Genomic DNA, 18,833 nt, shown 5'->3' with positions numbered 1-18,833 from the left:
ATGAGTTTGTAAAGTCTTGTGTGAATAATTAATAAAGTGGCTGCATGCATCGTCCAGATGTAGAGGCCGGGGGTCCTCCTCCATTTATAAAAATCCCATAATTGTCAAACACACTGACAAATATGAAAAGAGGACATCGCGTTGTGATGCGACGTATAAAGTTTTTATACATAACTTTTTGTATCTAAGAAAAAGAGAGAGACAATTCTCTTGGCGTTCTCCCATCCGGCGGCGACTCCTCTCCTATGTGTTCAGAAGTGCTCGAGCGTGCGATGTTGCTTCGACAATGTTGCGGCATCGGATAGGTGTGCCCCAAATCCTCATAAAATTCGACGGTTTCCCTCCTGATCATGGACAGATCTCGGAGCTCTTCTGTGCGGCGGCTGGATCTTGCATTTGGGTGCACGATTTAATCTCCCAGTCAGTGGGACCGAGGTTGTAGCGGCGGTGTCGAAGTGCTCTTCAGATCAATGGTCAAGGCTGGTCGTCCTCTCTCGCCCCTTCCTTAGGTGGCAGACACGGTAAAAGCTACAAAAGTACATCCCTCGGCAGTTGACGCTAAAAAATGCATGATTGCAAAGAGCGGCTCAAAGGTATAACATGATGAAGTCAATTTTATGATTGGAAGTCATCTTTGCAAAGAGCGGCTCAAAGGTATAATATGATAAGAGATGATCAAAATAGATATTAATGAGCCAAAACAGTGCTCGAGCGTGCTGATGCATGGGGAAGCTCTGCTCAGGAGTTGGTGCTCGGGGTGTTGCTCGCCATATTACGCCCCCAAAACGTCATAAAATGGAAAGTGCTCTACATGAACATTGTTGGCATAGTCAATACATAAAACTTTAATTTTTGGGTCATCTTCATCCGAGCTCATATGCAACTTCCAAAGCTAAGAAAACATTCTCCTGGTCTCATACATTGTTTGATACATGTCTTAGACATGTCGTTAGGTATTCGACCCCCAAGACGACATCGAGTTGAAAAATATTTGTTGAAATGGATAAATTTTCTTTTGGAGCCATCTCCATTTGTGCGGCCTGTGGGTCTCAAAAACCAAATTGTTGTTTCAAACCCACGTGTAATCCGAGTTTGATTAGTTTTCAAAAGATTTGAACAGAATTTGAAGTTATTTTCTTGTATGGGAAGTACAGCCGCCTCATGAATAGATGAAAGGCGATGGCTGATTGAACAACACAGAATCAATAAACCAACCTACCACTTTTATCTTTTCCTTCTACCTTGCACTTGTTCTTCCTCGTCCTTCGTGTCCTGACGGGGTCCTCCTAGGCCAGCGATCCATGAGACCCAAGAGGACATTAGGTCGACCTAGGGCACCCCATTGCCACCACGTGTCCTAACGGGGTCCTCCCAGGCCTGTGGAGTTTCGGGTTCCCAAAAGACTTCGCCTGTGTGTCTTGCGTATCACGCTCTCGGCAAGGCTCCTTCAACGTGTCCTGTGTATCACACTCGATGCCGAGGCTACACGGTGACGTGTTCGCGAGTGAACATTGACTCAGCATCGCCTTCACCTTTGAGTCGCGAGTCGTCCTGGATCCACGACGCTTGCGCTTTTGGGCAGAGTTCAGTGTCTTTTTTGGCTGCCTGCGAGGATATTACACTCCTTTTCGGAGGCGGTGCCAAGCTACATCGACGACACAGGGACGCAGCTCCATATAACCACTAGTGCATTTTGTCATTTTGAAAATCCTTAACTAAGGTTAATCTAATCACTGTAAATTTATGGAAATGAGATCATCACTATATAGCTGACCCCATAGGCGAAAGTGCTGTTATGATCCCGGGCTCATGTGAGCTCGGGTGAACAGTAAATTAAAAAAAATCAAAAAGATCTGAATTGTTTTTGTGTGAAACTTTAACAAATGTTTTGATAGCCACCAGATAACATTCGTGTAAAATGTGACCAAAAAAATCAGATTTTTTTATTTTACTGTTCACCCGAGCTTACATGAGGTCGGGATCATAACAGCCGTGTCCACCCCGTAGGATCTCTCTTCCAGCTTCGTCCCCCCGACATCTTCGGAGTGACACCGGTATGTGCGAGATTGAGAATGCAGAGGATTGCTTGAGAACCGGACGATATTTTTTGCTTCTTTCAGGATCATTTGTGTCGTGGCTTTTTCTCGAGAAAAAGCGGCTGCTTTCTTTTTCAAGGCAAGGAAAAGGGACTGCTAAAACCATTGAGAATGTTTCTGTGGATCCGACTTGGTCAACGGGAGCCTCAAGCGTTGCGGTTTTCAGCGGCAAATTTAACAAATTTGACCTATAGACGAAATCAAATCACAGAATGAACTGTCCGTGAAACTATTTCACGCGGCTGACCTTTTTGTGTGACGCCCGACACGAAGGCGCCATACTACACTGTGCAACGCCTCACAGATAGGCGCTACACGGTCAGCGTCGCACCCGTGTGATCCGAAAATTACTAAGTCAGTGTGCAGCGCCTAAGAGCTAGGCGCCACACTATACAGTGTAGCGCCTAGCTCCTAGGCGTTGCACTACTGCAGCGCCTAGCTCCCAGGCGTTGCACTAGTGCAGCGCCTGAGAGCTAGGCACCACGGGTCAGCCGCGTGAAATAGTTTCACAGACAGTTCATTCTGTGATTTGATTTCGTCTATAGGTCAAATTTGTCAAATTTACCGTTTCCAGCTTCGTCCCGATGCGTGAATGTTGAGGACGGACAGTTTCTGATAGGACCATATGCGCACAGGACTTGTTCAGGACCCCGGGCCCGTGACAGCGAACGGAACAATTTTAAACGTGCCCCGTGCATGTGGCTAATGGGATATGCTTCTGAGCCGTTACATCCGTTATAACCTGTGATAGCGAGTGAGAGAGAAAGTCGTTCCGCGTGTTCTCCGTGTCATATTTGTGGCGGCCGGGCTGCCTGTGATATCTTTCCGTTCTTCCGTCAACATGCTATAGATGCTACATATATACTGAATAATAAAAATCAAGGACGATCTCACCACGATCCACAAAAATTCTAGTTTTTTAAAAGGCAACATTTGTTACCTCATCTGATTCAAATTAATCGACGCATCTAACGCAACTTTAATACAACTTGTACTCCTATTAAAATAATATTATTAAAGTTGTATCAATTAATTTAGATCAGAGAGTAGCTAGTTTGAACTTGATATGGTTGGTGGACATGATTTTTTATTTATTTGGCATGTGCGAGGTGGTAGTAGTTCTATTTAGAGTATGGTCACACAAATCCGACCAGGAAACCGATCATGAAAACGGATCGTTATCGGATTTCCGGAGAGAGCGACACGTACATACGTACTAATACTCGTGACCAATTGTCACCTATGCCCAGGTTCATCCATCAGTCTTGTCACCTTTTTTATTGAAATTTCAGTCGTGTCATCTTATCCACCCTGTATGGCCACGTACTCAAGTATGAATACTCGTTCAGTTTATGGATAATGCTCGTGACCAATTGAACGAGTATACCACAGTATTAGTGTTCACCCACTTGCTGTCTGATGTCTGAACGTGGCTTACGGATTTCACCCTCTGCTCATCTATTCCCGGTGCTGAACGTTAAGTACACATGCAATTAGAGCAAATACTGTTCCTTCTTCCGGTAGGGCGAAGATGAATAGATCGAAAGTTTTTTCATTAAAAAAAGATTGGCACGGTGCGCTCAGCTCAATGCTGTGGTTTGAATTTGATGTAGTGTTTCCATTTTATTAGAGCATCTGCAGCCGGACGCCTCAAACCATTCCTCATACGCCCGCGGACGCGCCCAGTCAGTGACCGGATAGAAGAGAGAAAAAAAAAATGACCCAGTCGGACCCCTCATATCATCTCATTACGCCCGGGCTGTCCGCGAACCCTCATATCCATCTCAAATATGGGGAGGATATGAGGGCTCGCGGACGCGCCCAGGCATTCCGCCACATAGGACGCGGCCCCCCGGACCACCTTTTCTCTTTCTTTATTCATTCTTTTATTTCTCTTTCTTCATCTCCACCAATCACGTGCAAGTGACTGGATATATGGGAAGAAAAATGAAGAGTGTGGCTGCGCGGATGAATAAATAAAGGCTCAAAACGGACACACCCAGTCACAGACCAGGCGCGTCTGCAGGCGTTTAAGTGATCATATTTGCTATGTCCGACTGTAGATGCTCTTACACCCCGAGATGTACCCAGGCTATACGCTGGATTGCATTGGATGTTCTGAAATATGGTAAACCAGCTTTTCATTTAGTGGGTGCTGGATTTGTACAAGATCAAAATTAAATCGCTGGCTAAGTGCAAAAAGAAAACTTGGTTTACTGTTTGCACTGATCCTAAACCGTGGGGGTTTGAGATCCGTGTATGCAAGATGTGTACAAAGCTAAGAGCATCTACAACCAGATTTGAGAAATTCAGCTCCCCCTAAATGTTCACGGACACGCCCGAACATGACCCTAAACAGCGCTAGACAGCCCCTTAAATGTCCTGTTGTACAACCACACTCCTCATATATCCTTAAATACATGCAAATCTATGTACGCCCATCATATATATGAATAACACACGTAAATAACTTTTGTTCATAGAGAATTCAAACATAGAAATACATGGTTCAAACATAATATTTATTTAAAGAGTCTGACATATCGCAGCTACGTCCGGGTGGCGACAGTGTCCGAGGCAGCGAAACTAGGAGTTTTATGGCGATGGTGACGGCGCTGCGGGGTCAGGACAAAGGGGGAGGACCACCGCGGACAAGAGAGAAAATATGATTGGAAAATGGCTGGTCTGGCTAAGTCGAAGGGATTTGATATAATTTGTGATGGGTCCTGTCTATCGGATCCGACGTGACGAACGCATCCGAACCTCCTTATATTCACCCTAGATATGAGCTAGATATATGTAGGGTGCCGGTAAGGCCGGACATATAGGACCGGTTTGAGAAACCCGACCACTAATTCTGTGACCGACCACTAATTGCCCCTTCGCCCGAACTTATAGGGGCACTTAAGGAGCCCGGATGTAGACGCTCTAAATTCCCTCTAATACAGAAGACTTGGTGGTGCCTTTGTCTATCTTTCTTACGTACGAGCGACTGATGCAAGAACATCAGATGGGAGTGTGATGATGGTTATACCACGTTCGTTTACCCCAAGAGAAGAAGTTCATTAGCTAGTTGGACGGAGCAAGGATTTAGTTGCCGAACAAATCTGAGGAGGGAGAGCAAGCAAGCCAAGAGCGTAGTGGGCTGTGGTCGGGTCGCTATCGCATTCCACAGCTTCCTCTATCAATCGTGTGCGTCTCGTCTTATCGGTCCACCGGTCGCTCTAAGAGCAATTTTAGCAGACCCCGCATCCTATCAGCCCGCAAAACGCGTTTGCAGTTTGCGCAAAACCGCTTTTACGGGCTGGCTCGGGCTGGCACAGATGCAGACCCCCAAATGGATCCGTAAAAAAGTATATTCACGGCCGGCCTTCAGTCCGGCCGCTGCCGTCCCTTCCTTCAGCCGGCCGCGCCCAACCCCGTCGGCCGCGCCCCGTCGCCCGCAGGCCGTGCCCCGCCCCTGCTGGCCGCGCCCCATCACCGCGCCGGCCACGCTCCGTCACCTCCGTCATCCGCGCACAGCTTGCCGGCCACGCCCCGTCGCCTCCGTCGTCCGCACCTTGCTCTATTGCCATCCGAGTCGTGCCCCTTTGCCTGCCGCGTCGGGAGGATTCCGGCGTCCAGGCTGAGGTCATGGGAGGCCACGACGATGTCGAGCTCGTCGAATTCGAACCGGCGGCGATCGATTGCGGCGTCTAGCGGCCTTTTCCGATGTGCGGTGATGAATTCCGGCGAGTTTAGGGCGGATTCCGGCAAACTCCGTGGCGTCGTGTTTGCTCCGACGAGGTTTGACCGGTATACGGGGCCTCATATATTCGGCCTTCCAACCTTCAAAGATAAGAGTTTCGGGTGTGCATTTGCGGTGGCCCTTAAAAAATTTACGGGTTGAGCTACTTTTACGGTTTCTGTTCTGGCAACTTTTTTTGCCCAAAACTGTAAAACGCAAAATTTTTACGGGTTTGACCACTTATGCAGGGTCTGCTAGAGAGGCTCTAACCCAACTGTACGCTCGTGGCAAATCGAACGCGCGCATCTACTCTGCGGCGGCGTCCCGGTCTCCATCCTCCGCTCACTCCTCACCAACTCTCCCCCGGTTCCGGTCTCCCAGCTCACCAGTAACAAAGTCGCACAACTGCTAGTAGTACTACTATTCCTTCTTCCCATGCGTCCAAAAATTGCACGGTCAGGTTGACTGATCGTTCCAGCTCGCCGAGAAGAAGAGCAGAAATGGCATCCTTGACTGACCAAACATTTATTTTCTATTCGCAAATGACTCATAGTTAAGTGTATCCCCTGGTTAATGATAGAGTCACATGATTTAAGTTTGAGAATCCCGTTTGGCACACCCACGCGCCATGCGAGGTTCGATTGAAAATCGGTCAAATTCAACCGCCAAAAAAAAAATCGGTCAAATTAATCAATGGGCTGTACTACGTGCCTGGCAAGAAGACTAGCGGGAGCAGGTGAGTGTGAGTGAAGTTAGAGGAAATTCAATTCCAATAAATGAAGATCTTCCCTGGTTTATCTGAACGATTGGCTGGGATTTAAGACTTTCTGTCTGTTGTAGATGACCGGTACTTGAACAACTACTCCTTCTGTCCACTATTATAAGATGTTTTAGATATTTCAATATAAACTACACAAAGACTGAAATGAGTTAACAAACACTACAATGAAGAGTGGATTTTTTGCTCTCGGGCTGCAGGCAGGCCTTTATTTTCAGGCATTAAAAAATCAACTTTTTAAGTTAAAAAAATCTAAAAAATACACAAGTACTTATAGATGTATATTAGATGTGTGTGAAATTTCATCATGAAATGCGTTTTTGTGTGGTCTGTAAAAATAAAATAAAAAACATGTGATTTTATAGTGAATAGTATATGCGCTAAAAGAACCTGATTTTGTCATTTTTGTGTAGCTCGCATAAAAAAGTATTTCATCATGAAACTTCACAAACAGTAGTATACATTCATATGTATATGTGTATTTTTTCAAGAAAAAAATGAAACTTAAAAATTAAAATTTTGAAGTTTTCAAATAAAGGGCTACATGAAGCTCGAGCTCCATTAGGCATTTCCGCACTACAATGCGTCTATACAAATCTGGTTCAGAAAGAAGTTAGAACATGTTTATAATAGTGAACGGCGAAAGTAGCTCAGTAGCATAGAGTAGTACTGGCTTGAGGGTGGGTTCTTAAACAAAGTACTCCGTACTAGCTTGCGTTGGAATGGGTAATTATACAACCTCCTCATTGATTAACCGAAGAAATATTGGTTCGTGATTCCTTAGAAAAAAAAGGCTCACTTGATGTCGGAAACACAATGCTAGAATATCTGAAAACTTGTAAAATCAGTACAAAACTTTCGAATGGATGAGTGTACGTTTAAATTTATGAGCGTCTGTATTTGTACTATATTTTTCAAAAAGAAAAACCACAATGAACGATATCCGTCTTAGTCAAGGGAAACCTCACGCCTCGCAGTTTCTACCTTCTTTCCGATCCTTGAATGTTGAAGGACAGTTCTTGATTGGACCATATACATACACAGGACTTGTTCAGACCCCTGGGCCGTGACAACGAACGGAATAATTGATTAAAAACGTGATACAATGCATGTGCTACTAGCATATGCTTCTGAGCCGTTACACCCGGTTAGATATATAATCAAAGTGATCCAGTGATAGTGACTTGGTGAGTGAGACAAAGAAAAGTCGTTCGTGTTTCCACGTCTCATATATACGGCGGCCTTCCCATTCTTCCTTCAACCTCCAACTTTGAAGATTTGCGGCGGGAGATTAACTAACTCTTGATAATGCGAGGGTTGTGAACCACGCTTGTTTTTTTTTTGTGTGTGTGGTGGTGTTTGGGTTGGGGGTTTAAAATTTCGAAAGCAATAAAAGAACTAGCAAGCGGCAGATGGCTGCGAAAGCACACGTGATTCTAGTGGGAGTTAATAAAATTGAAAGCAATGCATAATATGCTAGTGGCCACTTTGACGAATGAACTTTTTGCTTTCTTTTTTTATGTTTTGAAAACTCAGAAGAACTACATGCATGCAGCTAATATGAGGAATCAGAAATGGTTTTAGTGCGAACCTGTGGTAGTACTCCCACTCTTTTTGGTACTTTGCATATTAGTTTTGTCTTAAATCAATTTTTCTAAAGTCTGGGAAAGTTTATAGAAAACATATCAGTACTTTTTATGATGGTACCAAATCAATGTCACATTATGAAAAATATTTTGGATTGTATCTATTTAGTATTGTAAATATTGATATTTTTTAATATAAATCGGCCAAACTTTGCGAAATTTGACTTAAGACAAAACTGATATACAAAGTAAAAACGAAACCCAGAGAGAGTACTAGATTATTCGAACATACGTGACACCCCAACAATTCATGTTTGAAGCTTCATGACAGTAAAATGCCTTCCGTAGACATTTTTGGAGGTAACACTATAGTAATATAGTAATACTTCATATGTCGCAAAATATAGCGTGCATTATAACTTTCTAAAATAAAGATGCTTTCTTGCGTTTAACTAAATTTATTAATAAATTATCAACATCTAGAACATCAATCAATACCACTAGACCCAACATGAAATACAACTTCTTCTTTTTTTGCATTTGGTATATACTCCCTCCGTTCCCTTATGTAAGGTGTATTATTTTCGGCACGGTGACCAACACACAAACTTATAGACATGTTAAGACGAAATTACCCTTGGCAAATTTATTGGTTAGTGGCAACCCTTGGCAAATTTATTGGTTAGTGGCAAGTAAATTAGTGAGTCCAGGTAAATAAGAGATATGTGCAATCGATAGAGAGATACTTTCCTTCTTTTACTACAAGGAGAGATACAGACAATTAGGAGACAAATATTTTCCCCTTTTCTAGAGGGCTAATAAGGAAATTATGAGGAATTAGAAGAAGTGCACCTTACATTATGAAATTTTATCAAAAAACAAATACACCTTATGTAAATGAACGGATGCAGTATTTAGTATCACAAGTACAAATACTTTTCGGTAAACTTAGACCAAGTTCACAAATCTTAATCCTATATACCTAAATAGTTGGTCCTCACTAATTTTAATTCTCTTAATATGCAACTATGTCAACTCACAATGCCATCATGCATGGGAATAGACCCACATTAGAGCATCTACAGCCGCGCTTTGCAAATCCGGCCCCTCAAACACCCGCGGACATGATCAGGCGCATCCGTGGACAGTGACCAGTCATGCACTCACGCCTGAAATTAGCAACTCTGCATCCGCCTCTCTCATGTTTTATCCCCTAGTTCCATACAAAGCACAAAGAAATTCTACGTACTACATACTACATACTACATACTACCATAACTAGTCTTCGTCGTCGGAGATGTTCATGACGATGGTGCCGGGCGCTGGCTGGACGGGCGGGTAGGAGGCCTCCGGCTCATCCTCCTCCTGCTCAACCTCATCCATGTAGGCGAGCGTCTCCGCCTCCTCTGCGGCGTGCTGCGCTTCCATCTCCAGCCGGTGACGCCGCCTGTCCTTCACAGCCGACTCCGACCAGAAGGAATTGAGGATGGACTGTTGTTCCGCCTGCAGATCCGCGTCGCCAGCATCCCCCACATCCTCCTCCTCCTCCTGCTCATCCTCCTCCTCCTCAGCAACCTCCTCCTCGTCCTTCTCCAACCCATCATCTGGATCCACTGCATCCGGAGGTAGCCCCACGGCGATCCGGGCTTCGCGCCTAGCCCGGATCTGCGCAAGGAGCTCGAGCCGGCGCTCCAGCGTCAGAAATGGCTCGCTCCTCACCCGGCAGCGTGTGGGCATGGCTACTAGGCGGACGGGTGGAGTGAAAAGTGGCGGCGGCGGCGGACAGGAGGAGAAAAATGTGGATGGATGGTAGAGTTTCGGTGCTGCCGGTCGACTTAAATAGCCGGGCTAGGAGGCCCGCCGGTGCTGTGCCACGCAGCGCCACTGGTCCGACAGAGGAAGCTTCGAACCGCCGGGTTACCGGGCGTTTCTGGCAGGGACCCCGCCATCAAACCGATGGGGGGGGGGGGGGGCGTGCCCGGACGCGCCCGGGCACCCCATATCCGCCCTATATTTGGGCTAGATATGGGTGCCGATCAGCCCGGGCGTTTGAGACCCGTTTGAGGCGTCTGTCTGAGTTGAAAAATCGTGACCGGTCAGTGATCGAGCGACCCGCCCGGGCTCGGGAGGGTTTGGGGGCGCCCGGCTGTAGATGCTCTTAACATGCACTTTTCTCAACATGCAACTATGCAAATCATACATGGGAAAAATAAATACCATGCATGTTACTCATAATTAATGAATATTATACAACTTATAACAATAAAATTCAATAAATCATATGCATTTTAGTTTAAATTATTCATACAGCGAAATCTCATTGTAAAAATTGCGACCAATTCCCGCAGCAATGCACGGGGTAATCTCTAGTTTCTACAAATACCAATACGCAATATACTATAGCATGGAGTTCCCTCAAAGAAAAAAATTTATAGCATGGAGCGATTACTACATAGTACCTGCCCAGCTCAAAGAAGAACCTGCCCAGCTTCCTCCATCAACCGTGTCATCTTCTTATCCAGCCGCTACCCACTCAAGTACGACCACATACCACAGTTTAATTAAGGAATTGAGGATAGTGCCCGTGACCAAACCGAACGCATATACCCCTTCTCCGCTGACCAACTCCCAGCAGGCCCTGAACGTAACGTGCACACTGCACACATAGTACCACTGGCGCCGTTCCTTGTTCCGGGAAGGGGCAGAAAACGGCATGGTCAGCGCAGCTCAATCATTCCTCTTTAGGAGAGAAGAGCAGAAAAATGCCATGCTTGGCCTTGACCATCGTTTCATTCGTTGAAACAGTAAGCGTACATGTTGCGTGTCACTTGGTCGGACATTTGAAATTTTGAATTGACCCGTCGTCCAGTCTTCATCCTCAACCGTAGACAACCTAGTATACTCTGCCCATCCCGGTCAAGTTTCAACTGCATTCAGGTAGGTTGACTGCCCCCAGCTACTAGCTCTACGGTACGGTGTCATGCATGCATGCAGCCTCATCGTCGAATCATCGTAGTACTAGTTCTGCCAGCCTCTTCTGCATGCACGGCTACGTGGTACTCGACCAGAGTTGCCTTTGACTCACCGAACGTTTTTCTTGTTATTACCGCATCTTCAACGTTGACCCTTAAACCGCCGGCAGCGGTTCGGACCAATTCTGCCATCCAATGCGACCTTGTATCGGTCTGTTAGGCAGTCTAGACGCCATTTTTTCGGCAAATTGGAAGTAAACTAGGGAGGGGGGCTTTGCGGGAGTCCGGACCACTGCCACATAGGACCCTGAGAACCCCGGCACATCCAAATCCCCCTCCCAGCCACATTCTCTTCCACTCCGTCCCTGCTCCCTCATGCTTTGCATCCGCATCCTCCTCCTTTGCCGCCGCCGCCGTACCTCTCCAGCCGCCGCCTAGTCGTTGCCTGACGTCCTAGCCCCCACCCACGCGCACACTTGCTTGTACTACGGCGCCATCCACCTAGGATCCGTCCGCAACCAAATATCCTCTGCCCCCTGTCGACGCCGTCCATGGCAGACACCACACCTGACAGGTGTTCGGTCAAATCCCATTGAGCTTATTTTCGAACTTCATGTCTTTTTAGAGTAAAAAGGATGGTGGGGTACTCAGTGAAGGAGGATGAATTGTTTTGCGATGCATGGTTAGCCGTATCTGTTGACTTCGTAGGCAGAAGCAGAAGGGGGGCCTTTTGGCAGCTCGTCCATGGTTCGTTCCATGCGCGAAAGTGCATTGCGCCCTATAACATGCACATCATCCGTGAATGCAACATCAATTTGCTAGCGCATCGATGGTACATCATCTAGAACTCTGTCACGAAGTTTGTGTGGCACGGTTGATCTGCTGGAGGGCAATGTGGCAATTGCGTGCGGTAACCATTCATTCACTCAATGTTGTCGCACATGTTGTGTAGCCTGCATGCGCTGCCACGATGTACTACAGGTCAGAGGGCCGGTGGCGGAGCTTGCATCGAAAAATTGGGCTGGCCAAACTGTAGGAGATTGCTCACTGTCAGCTTTTCTGGATCCATAGGCTAGTTGTAATAGGTGCAAGTGCTACAAAGCTGGGCGGGCCATGGCCCAGTTAGCCTTGTTGTAGCTGTGCCACCGCCGAGGGCAGACCATTCGAGGACATACATTGTTGGATGAAGTCGAAGGGGCAATACATGTGAGACAACATGATCCATTCATAAAAAACTCGTTGAACAACCGGTTAATCTTGTTGAATTAAAACAAATGTTGTACTAGACATATATGCATGCTATTTATGGATGATTTGTACTATTTTCCATCCGAAATTTGATCAATTCCGTCGTGTTTGATGTAATTCGTCCGGTTAGTTGAATCCGGTTTAAAATGTATGCGCTTACGGTGGGATGACCGGCTCCCACATCCGTATCCGTGCATTGCCCCCCTATCCATGGACGAATGCAGTGTCCGGTTTGAGGTCGTACACGCGACCAAGACTTTCCATGTGCCGCCCGCAGTTGAATTCTACGACCTCAACCCATTGTACGCGTCTATGAACCGATGAACAAGAGGGAACATGTGAGTGTGCATGTGTGACGTTTTCTGGTCTTTCTAAAACCAGGATCAACTTCAGTGCACCTCTAAAACTTGGAAAAGGAAGCTATTTCGATCTAATAAAAATCTGCCAATACGCGAACTCAACGTAGCTCAGATGACTAGTTTTCTTGTGGTTGAACCAACTCACTCGGGTTGAAGGTTTAGAGCTGAGAGGGGTGCTTGTATTTCTGAATTTAGTCTAGACTTTTCCACGACGCTCCACCAGTGGGGGACGTCATTCTCATCAACTATATATAAGGTGTGCATGCTTGACTTCGTCCATCTTAAAACTCTAGGAAATGAATTAGTCCCGACTATTTTCTATAAGAACAAGTTTTTTTTTTGCGGGGATCTATAAGAACAAGTTGTAAGTATGTATGCCACGAATACATATCCACGTGGCATGCCTCATTTGCTCGATGGGTGAGCTCTTCTTGCTAGTTCATGGGTAATTTGTGGATAGGGGTATATTGTCTTGCACGTTTGCTAAATTTGGGGTGGAGTAGATTGTGTCAACAAGTTTTCTAGATGGGGTAAATTGGGGACAATATTCTCAAATGTGATACTTAGAGCATCTCCAGCCGTTCGGCCCCCTAGGGCGCCGAAAAAGAGCCGCCTGGGGGTGCGCCGGCGATAAACTCGGCGTTGGGGGCGGTACGGCACCCAGTCGTCGCCCCCCAGGTCGCCCCCAGGCGCCGAATTCAGCCCAGCTTTCGGCCCAAAAACGGCCCGATATCTGCATGAATCGGCCCATATTCGGTGCGGTTCGGCGTGTTTCGGCGTGAATTTTCGCATACAAATAGAAATCAATTAGTTCGTCACATAGTGGGCGAGGTGGGCGCAAGCCCGCCGGTGTACATGCCTTGCGCGGCCGGAGCGTCGGAAAAGGTGCTAGGGCGGCGGCGGAGAGGCTGCCTCGGCGAAACCCCTTCTTTTTCCCGGCGGGAGATGGTCTACCTAGCTGCGGCGGGCGGTGGTCGGCGCTGGGATCGGCAGGGTGGCGCAGGGTCGCGGCGAGCGCGGGGGGTAGGAGGCGAATCTGGGCGGGTGGCTTGACTTTTCGCCTGTCAATGTAGCCCCAGGAACGTTTTTCCCTTGCACCGGAGCCCCCGAGCGCCCCCCAGTGCGCCGGGTTCGGCCTGCGAGCATCGGGCGCAAAAATGGGACGAGCCAGCGGAATTCAGCATCCTGGGGGCGTGACTGAGCCATTTTTTCGGCGCCGGTGCAAAAAAATCGCCTGGGGAGGCCGTTCTGGGGGCGCGGCTGGAGATGCTCTTATGGTTTGTTTGGCATTGCGATGGATTATGGCAATCCTGTTTCGCCAATTCGTTTTAGCCTATTCTGATATTTGTTTGATCCGTTTGGTAATATATTTGTGGCTAATTTTCTACAATAAAATATATAATAAGCACATCACAACACAATCGGCAACAGCAAACTGAGTCTAGCTAGCTATCACAGATGTTATAATATCTTTCTTTTTTCTTTGAATAGGATGTTATAATATCTTGGGGAGTAACATGAGTTTTCTTAATAGATTGCACTACATGCAAACACCACTAAGGGCTCATTCAGTTTATAGGATTTTCAAATCAAATTAATAGAAAAGGTAAACCCAAATGGGCCCTAAATAAAATATCAAAGGACAGTTTACCGAGTCAACGTAAACCTAATTTGCCCGTTCTGACCTTTGAACGTGGCGAAAAGCCAGTGTAGGACAACATTAGTATATATATTAACATTCACAGCGGTCGCTGTCTAAAATCTGAACGCGGCGTCCCGGTTTCATCCTCTCCTCATCAGTACTCTCTCCGTTTCTTTATTAAAAAAAATCAACATCTACAATAATAAAGTTATATGTTATAAAAATTAATTTGATCATGCATCTAATAATATAGATTTCGTAGTGTGAATGTTGATACCTTTTTCTACGAAGTTATTCAAACTTTGACTTTGACCAAATCTTATATGCAAACTAAAAAGAAACGGAGGGACTAGTAGTGTGAATGTTGATATCTTTTCTCACAAAGTTATTCAAACTTTGACTTTGATCAAATCTTATATGCAAACTAAAAAGAAATGGCGAGAGTACTAGTATCAACGACGCTGCCACTACTGCTGCTTCCTCTCTTCTCGACGGCGAGAAAATGCCATGCATGGTCAACTCAATTCACCAATGCAGTAGCAAAGTGTCCAGCCCCCACCTACCTCAAGAAATGTCTTTTGACCAATCCAATTCAAACCCCAGTTGCTCCATTGAAATGTCTCAGGAAATGCATGCACGCATGCATCGCCCTCCGGCTCTCTATATAACACTCGACATCTGCTCATCCAGCCTCACCATCCAATAATCACACACTACTACAGTACCTTGCTTGTACCAGGAAGAACACCAGCTGAGCTACCTTTGCCCAAGAACACCCATACGTGTAACTAAGCAGTTAAGCTCATTCTTTTACCCACTTTCACTGTCGGCATGAAGATCACCGTGCACTCGTCCAAGGCCGTCAAGCCCGAGTACGGCGCCTGCGGCGTCGCTCCGGGCTGCACCGCCGACGTCGTCCCGCTCACCGTGCTCGACAAGGCCAACTTCGACACGTACATCTCGGTGATCTACGCCTTCCACGCACCGGCGCCGCACAACGACGTCCTCGAGGCCGGGCTGGCCAGGGCGCTGGTGGACTACCGCGAGTGGGCCGGGCGGCTCGGCGTGGACGCCAACGGCGACCGCGCTATCCTGCTCAACGACGCCGGCGCGCGGTTTGTGGAGGCGACGGCCGACGTGGCTCTCGTCAGCGTCATGCCGCTCAAGCCCACGTCGGAGGTTCTCAGCCTGCACCCCAGCGGCGACGACGGGCCAGAGGAGCTGATGCTGATCCAGGTCACGCGCTTCCCGTGCGGGTCGATCGTCGTGGGGTTCACCACGCAGCACATCGTGTCCGACGGCCGCTCCACCGGCAACTTCTTCGTCGCGTGGAGCCAGGCCACCCGCGGCTCCGCCATCGACCCCGTCCCGGTGCACGACCGCGCTTCCTTCTTCCAACCCCGCGAACCGCTGCACGTCGAGTACGAGCACCGTGGCGTCGAGTTCAAACCCTACAAGAAGGTGTACGACGATATTGTCTGTGGAGACGGCGACGACGAAGACGACGAGGTGGTGGTGAACAAGGTGCACTTCAGCCGGGAGTTCATCTCCAGGCTCAAGGCGCAGGCGTCGGCTGGCGCGCCCAGGCCCTGCAGCACCCTGCAGTGCGTGGTGGCGCACCTGTGGCGGACCATGACGATGGCGCGCGGGCTCGACGGCGGGGAGAGCACCAGCGTCGCCATCGCGGTGGACGGGAGAGCGCGGATGAGCCCGCAGGTGCCGGACGGATACACTGGCAACGTCATCCTCTGGGCGCGGCCCACTACCACGGCGGGTGAACTCGTGTCCAGGCCGGTGAAGCACGCGGTGGAGCTCATCAGCCGGGAGGTGGCCCGGATCAACGACGGCTACTTCAAGTCCTTCATCGACTTCGCCAACTCCGGCGCGGTGGAGGAGGAGCGGCTGGTGGCGACGGCCGACGCGGCGGAGATGGTGCTGAGCCCCAACATCGAGGTCGACAGCTGGCTGCGGATCCCGTTCTACGACATGGACTTCGGCGGCGGCCGGCCGTTCTTCTTCATGCCCAGCTACCTGCCGGTGGAGGGCCTGCTCATCCTGCTGCCCTCCTTCTTGGGCGACGGCAGCGTGGACGCCTACGTGCCACTCTTCAGCCGCGACATGAACACCTTCAAGAACTGCTGCTACACCCTCGACTAGCTCCGCTTGCACGTATACCTGCCATGTGCCAATAATGTGTGCCTGGTATCGGCTCAACGTATAGCTAGTTGCCTAGTTGTATTATTTGAAGTTCTTGATTCAATTGTCCATGCTGTTTTGGAAGAGTTAATAAACAAGATTTTAAGATGGTGAACATGATTAAGGAGAATATTTTTGCGGGAAAGGCTATTGAGAGTTTTCTTTTCAGGAAACTAATGCAGGAAGTGATTTGATTGAGTTAATACAAAAGATTTGATTTGGTTTGATTGAGGTAATGCAATTACCTTTACACACACCAACGGTGCCGTTGAAAAAGATTTTGATTTGATTTGATTGAATCAATCCAGGATGGGCCGAATGCTAGAGATTATATTAGTTAGCGACGGCACATATACATATACGCGTTAAAAATCAAGTGAGTTTTTATATGCAATCACCTTTACTTACCTGCCTCTCCATTATTAATGTGATCGTGTACTAAAATGTAGATTTTACGTGATAATAACTTTATCGGCTTATCAAAGAAAGCAGAAGTTTATTTGGTTAGTAAATAATGTTTAGAATTGAGATCGAGAGAGGAGCGAGAGACAAACACAAAGATGTAAAAGTGAACTCTTGTTCTCACTGATGATGTGATTACACATATATATAGCCCCTGAAAGGGTGCGACCGAAGAGATGTGAGGCAACCGCCTCGGTTAGAAAAAGCAGGGATTAATAGGATTAATTAAATCCTAACACTCCCCCTAATCCATGCTTGTTAGTGTAAGTATCATCATCTTGAGAAGCTCCTCCAATAACCCTGTGGGAAAAATATGAGGAGATAGATGTTCCATATGTTATTAAAACTCCTTCAAACCCAGTGGGAAAAATAAAGAGAAAATGATGCAACATATAATGGTTATTGTCTCTTTTAACTCAATACGAGAAAACCCATAGAGTTTACAGGACAATAAATATGTCGTATATACTTTCCTAAAAACCCCGGTGGGGAAACAGAAAGTATGACATATGATCTCATGTTGATATTACCTCATTAAAAGCCTTTATGAGAACCTGTAAAGTAAACTCATGAAGGAAAAAGAGTGTAATATGATGCATTGAACATGAACAATTCAGGAAGATACCCCCCTGATTCTTGCATATTCCGAAGCCGTCACATACCAACTCCATGAACATATTTCTGGAATGTAGATGTTGATATAGACTTCGTGAATAAATCAGTCGCATGATTTGACTTGCAAGATATGCAATATATTGACATTGCTTATTACGTAACCTGTTTGCATCCGGGCAACACAAGAGACATTATCGTTGAGATAATGGTTGGTGGATGTAGCCATGAGGTCTGTTTTGAAGACTATTCATGAGGGGACTACCACACCTAGTAGGAACACTAAGCTTGTCCATGATCTGACATAGTGGGGATCTGATCGATGTATCCAATGATATCGATGTTCACATTCCTGTGAAACTAAAAACCAGGACAAAATGTTTGATGCCTTGGAGATATCGAAAGACATTCTTGAGTACCAACCAATTGTGTTTGGTGGATCCAATGGCATTATGGAACGTTGAGTCTCAATATCTCATTTCCATCATCTCTTGGTTTAAATAGATCTTTCTCTACGTCTAGAGAATGAACTACCATGAGAATTATGGATGGATAAGATTTGTCCACAATGAATTTCTCCAATATATTTTGGATATAGACAACATGGTGTACCATAATGTATGAATGAAGGTGCTCAAGTTGTAGTAACGAGCGGTATTTTGGTTTACCCAAATCCTTCATTTTCAACTCCGTCATTTAGATGATTACATGTGTCATCATTACAGACACACAAACATGGATAATCATCATTGTAGGAGTAATCCTTGTGTATAAGGAACTCACTACGTCGGTTGTACCATATGTATCGACAATAATAAGTCGTATGGTGACTTACTGATTTTTACACAATGTATGTTGCATTTTGCATTTCGATTCAGAAGTGAGATTCCATCGGGAATCAATCATATATGTCTGAATCTAGTGATCCACATGGATATGTAATCACTACATCTATCAACTGCAGAGATAGATGATTTTGTACTGCCAATGATATAAGTTATCGGAAAGAGATTCCACCTCTGGAGAATAGTTGGGTATCTGCGTGAACCCTTGTGCTACAATACTTGCTCTTTGTTTCACCACCTCGTTATTCTCAATTCTGTTTTCAGAAGAAAACTGGTGTAGGTATTGCTTATGCATACCTTTCCATTTTTG

At 46.6% G+C, this 18,833-nt stretch overlaps 1 protein-coding gene across 1 annotated transcript; it reads left to right on the top strand.

Annotated features, from left to right (window-relative positions):
* The first annotated feature begins 15,119 nt into the window (after window positions 1-15,119).
* Window positions 15,120-16,728, top strand: LOC100136986 (agmatine coumaroyltransferase-2). Its single transcript, XM_044473050.1, has one exon. The coding sequence runs from the start codon at window positions 15,240-15,242 to the stop codon at window positions 16,563-16,565; it is 1,326 nt and encodes a 441-aa protein (XP_044328985.1). The 5' UTR covers window positions 15,120-15,239; the 3' UTR covers window positions 16,566-16,728.
* Window positions 16,729-18,833: the final 2,105 nt, after the last annotated feature.

Source organism: Triticum aestivum, chromosome 2D (assembly GCF_018294505.1).
Source record: "Triticum aestivum cultivar Chinese Spring chromosome 2D, IWGSC CS RefSeq v2.1, whole genome shotgun sequence".
Classification (NCBI taxonomy): Eukaryota; Viridiplantae; Streptophyta; class Magnoliopsida; order Poales; family Poaceae; genus Triticum; species Triticum aestivum.
This window is presented reverse-complemented; position numbering and strand designations above follow the sequence as displayed.